General features: G+C 30.4%; 1 protein-coding gene across 1 annotated transcript; it reads right to left on the minus strand.

Moving 5' to 3' along the window:
• Positions 1-705: 705 nt before the first annotated feature.
• LOC106325426 (50S ribosomal protein L27-like) lies at positions 706-1,442 on the minus strand (the record flags this gene model as incomplete). Its single annotated transcript, XM_013763470.1, is given in 4 exon segments — positions 706-1,080; positions 1,150-1,241; positions 1,244-1,261; positions 1,352-1,442. Coding segments are annotated over 4 exon segments (450 nt in total), but the record flags the coding sequence as incomplete, so codon positions are not given.
• Between the last annotated feature and the right edge of the window lie 2,935 nt (positions 1,443-4,377).

Raw genomic sequence — 4,377 nt, forward strand, 5'->3', positions numbered from 1 at the left:
CGGATCATTATTTATATGATATCGCACACGAAAGAAAAATTTCTGTTTTTAAAATTATCTAATTAACTCTATACTCTTTTTTTTATATTTTTTATATGATATCACACATTCGTAAAAAAATAGATAGTTTAAGATGCAAAAAAAAAATATTTACTTAATGAATATAATATGAACGAATATTACAAATACATCATTTAATAAAATAAATAATTAAAAACTGAAAATTCATATCCACGCTGACGCGCGTATCAGGGTCTGTAGTATTAAATGTGTTTTTTTTTCGGAGCCGGCAAAATCAGCGGATAAGGTATATAAAAAATTGATGTGAGTGACAAGTGACAACTTGAGAAGAAATGGGAGGAAACTGCTTTAATGAGTAAAACAAGTTGGCTCTCAATTGCACATTTTGCCCGAAAACAAAGCTGGCTCGCCATACACATATACTGTATATGATTACTACTGAAAAATCGAAAGCGGATAAGATAGCGTTGTATAAATTCATGTAAACATGCAGTGACGGAGTCTCGTATGTATTATTAAAAAAATGTTACAGTATGTTAATGGGAAGTGTCGTTCGTTCTTGTTTTGCTCGAATTGGAGGTACACTCAGAGATGTATATCAAAAGCCAGGTACTTAAACATGAATGGATTTATTGGAAAATCTTTTGAACGAAAACTTGATCAGTTTTCAGACAAAGCCTAAAAGAACAAAAACAGCATGTGTTATTGAACTGAGTGTTGCTGTTCTAAGATACAATCATCCTTCTAGTAAAGAGATAGTATTACCTAACGAAAGAAAGACACATTTAGATTGTTGAATCAATGTCTTTTTCACGACGACGAAGAAGCTGTCTCCAATTCCATCTTAGTCGAAGCAGCTCTAGTGTAGATAGGGTGAAGAACATGACCTCCCTTAGGATCAACATGAATCCATTTGCGACCAGTGATCTTGTTTTTCTCGAACCTGACTCGTCCTTCCTTCAAAGCAAACAGAGTATGATCCTTCCCGATGCCAACATAGTCTCCCGGATGAAACCGAGTTCCACGTTGACGGACTATTATGTTTCCCGGTATCACATTCTGCAAAAACCACACACACATATTGATTTGGTTCTCTTCATTCTAATTAGCTCACTGTTGTAATGTTACCTCTCCTCCGAACTTCTTGACGCCGAGATTCTTGGGTTTAGAGTCACGACCGTTCTTGGTGGAACCAGCGGTTTTCTTAGTAGCCCAACGCTCAATCCACTCGAAGAAGCATCTTACACGAACAAGAACAACAACACAAGGGAGTTAACCAGCAAAGCTGATCAAACACACACAGAGATTGATGAGTATATTATATATATACCGGTGATGCCACTGCCATTGTAAGCAGGAACCTCAGTGATTAGTTCCCTCAAGCAAAGCTGATCAAACACACACAGAGATTGATGAGTATATTATATATATACCGGTGATGCCACTGCCATTGTAAGCAGGAACCTCAGTGATTAGTTCCCTCAAGCAAAGCTGATCAAACACACACAGAGATTGATGAGTATATTATATATATACCGGTGATGCCACTAACAACGACGGAAGCGCGAGTGGGAAGACGGCGAAAGGAGTGAAACGTCTTTAACTCTCGAAAGCAATATTTTGCAAGTTGTCAACTATACACACATAGGGTCTTCACGTTTCATTTTTTTACATTTTGACCCCAACATTTTCATTTTGATCAAATTTATAAATCTTTAGCTTTGTCGTTTCCGATTTAATATTTCAGGATTAGAAATATTTTGACAACATTGTTACAATTTGTAACACATACAACGTTTGATTCCGTTACAAATTTAAGTTTTTTGGAAAGAAACCAAGAGTGCTCCCAAGTCCCAAGGTATGGAAACTATCTCAAATGTCTTGTAACTTTGGTTTGTACTGTGTGTGAACAAGTTGACGACATGAAGATCACTATCTCTTATTTTCATCATCTGTACTGTATGCATCCATGTGTTTGAACAACTTGACATGATCTATAAACTTTTTTCGACAGTAATCAATATCCATGTGATCCATCACATGCTTTGAAGTCCTTACTATACAATTTTTTTGAAATGTATATAGTGTAAGTCAGGTATATGAAAGAAAATAGCTGAAAATATCTTCCATGTAATATATAACATTTTGTAGCCATATTGCAAAACCAACCTGGTAATTTTCTCATATGTTCTCTATTTAACCGGATCCAAAAAAAAAAACTGAAAACATATTAAACAGACCCAAATTTTCTATTCATTTCATAGTTTACAAATCAATATACTAAAAATGAGCAGACCTAAGTTATAAAGTTATCCTCGGTGAGGTTAATATCCGTTGTCATTTCTTACAAGTTCTCAATCTTTTGTACATCTTTCGTATATTCATTTTTCATTTAATATTTTTCTTCGGTCATGTGTCATTGCATTAAGTATCTTTATTTCTGGTAAATAATGACTTCATACGTTATTACTAAAAAGATAATAGTATATCTTAAAATCAAAAATATCCCTATGTTCCCTCCTTTTCTCCGAGCACAGTGGCTTAAAACAATAATTGGTGAGAGAGCATGTGGAACTGAGTGAATGCACATGCCTTCTCTTTATCTTCTTTTTCGATTTTTTTAGTATTTTTACGTAAAAAACAACTTTACATGAATTGATATTTACGCAGTACACAAGTTGGTTTGTGTGTGCATGTTTATTTACGTTTTTGTTGTTGCGTATGTCTTTCAAGTTGCATAAATCGCAATGTTCTTGCATTTACGAACAGAAATATCTAGTGGTGGAATTAGTACTACTACTACATGTGTGTTTAAGGTTCATTTTTATAAGATATCAAAACAGATTTAAGCAGAAGAAAAAGTGTTATCGAGGTTGTAAGTAGTACTCTAAAGGAATATTCATTCTCCTACTACTTCACTCTACCAAGAATTCGTTCATCTATAGATTTGAATGCCTTGATTGAAATCTGCTAAGCAATCAACCTGACAATCCTGATTATATGAGGTGATCTAGATCTGGTTTTATCTTTTTAATAAAATTAATTAGTATTAACTTATACGAATGAGTAACGAATTTATCTTCACTATATACTAAAATATTTAATTAATCATCATAACGAGCAATGATATTAATAGTGTGGTAAGATTGTAGTTACAATTTACAGTTGGGACCGTTGGTCAGATACTCAGATCTAACTCCCTTCTCCTTCTTCAATGCACCATCCTTTTTTTCTTTGCTTTTAAAAACAAGATAAACAATCCATTTGATCCCAAAAAAAAAGATAAACAATCTATTTCTTCCCAAAAATATCATATAACACCAATACAAACTAAGGATTCGTACTGTATCTCTTTAAAAATAAAGTTTGGACTGAAATTCAAACTTATATATCCCTGAAGTACCCATTTGAAAATGTTCTTACTTCATTAATTAAACTCCTTTTTTTTTGCTTGTCTTTTTCAGTCGCATTTATGAAATATCCTAAAACGAATAAAACTGTCTAATTTATTACTTGTCTTTTCAGTTACATTAATGAAATATGCTTAAATGAATTTAAACTTCATATTTTATTGTTTGTATTTTTCAATTACCTTAATGAAATATCCTTAAATAAATTTGTACATAATGTCATTTAATCAACAAAAAAAACTCATGAGTTATCCTTACGTGCATAATTTTAATAATAGAGATTTTTAAAAATGTGCATCATTAAAATGTTATCTAAAACATACAACACTAATATATAACATGCATCAATAAAACTAGATATGGCCCTACATAATCGTAAGTATATTATTTTCAGTTGATTAAATTTAAAAATAATTATTTATTAAAAAAATATTTAAGAATGACTATGTTTTAAAAAACAATTATATGGTATTATTTGCTCCTATCGGTAGAATAACTTTATGAAAAAAACTTAGCATAATATAACTTAGTTGTCATTTGCTAAATTTATGGTTTTTATTATTCAATTATTTTATTTAATTATAATATTTTCATTTTATATTTAATAGATAAATGAATTTTCTTTCAAACAATATTTTTGTAAATGTATTTTTTTAAAAATAATCAATTAAAATTGTTATTATCATTGAATATCAATATTTTTGACATAATTTGAGTTTTCGTTTACATCAAAACTCATCATATTTTAGGATAATTTTAATTTAAAATGTAATTTTCATATTTTTCAAACAAATTCTAAAAATATTTTTTAAATATTTTGGTATAATTTTTTAAAAAATATTGAGTTGCGTGTCAAATAAAAAGGTAAAGATATTAAAAATATCTATATTATTAAAAGAAAAGTACCCATTTGAAAATTTTCTTACTTCATTAATTAAACTCCCTC

Source organism: Brassica oleracea, chromosome C2 (genome assembly GCF_000695525.1).
Source record: "Brassica oleracea var. oleracea cultivar TO1000 chromosome C2, BOL, whole genome shotgun sequence".
Lineage (NCBI taxonomy): Eukaryota > Viridiplantae > Streptophyta > Magnoliopsida > Brassicales > Brassicaceae > Brassica > Brassica oleracea.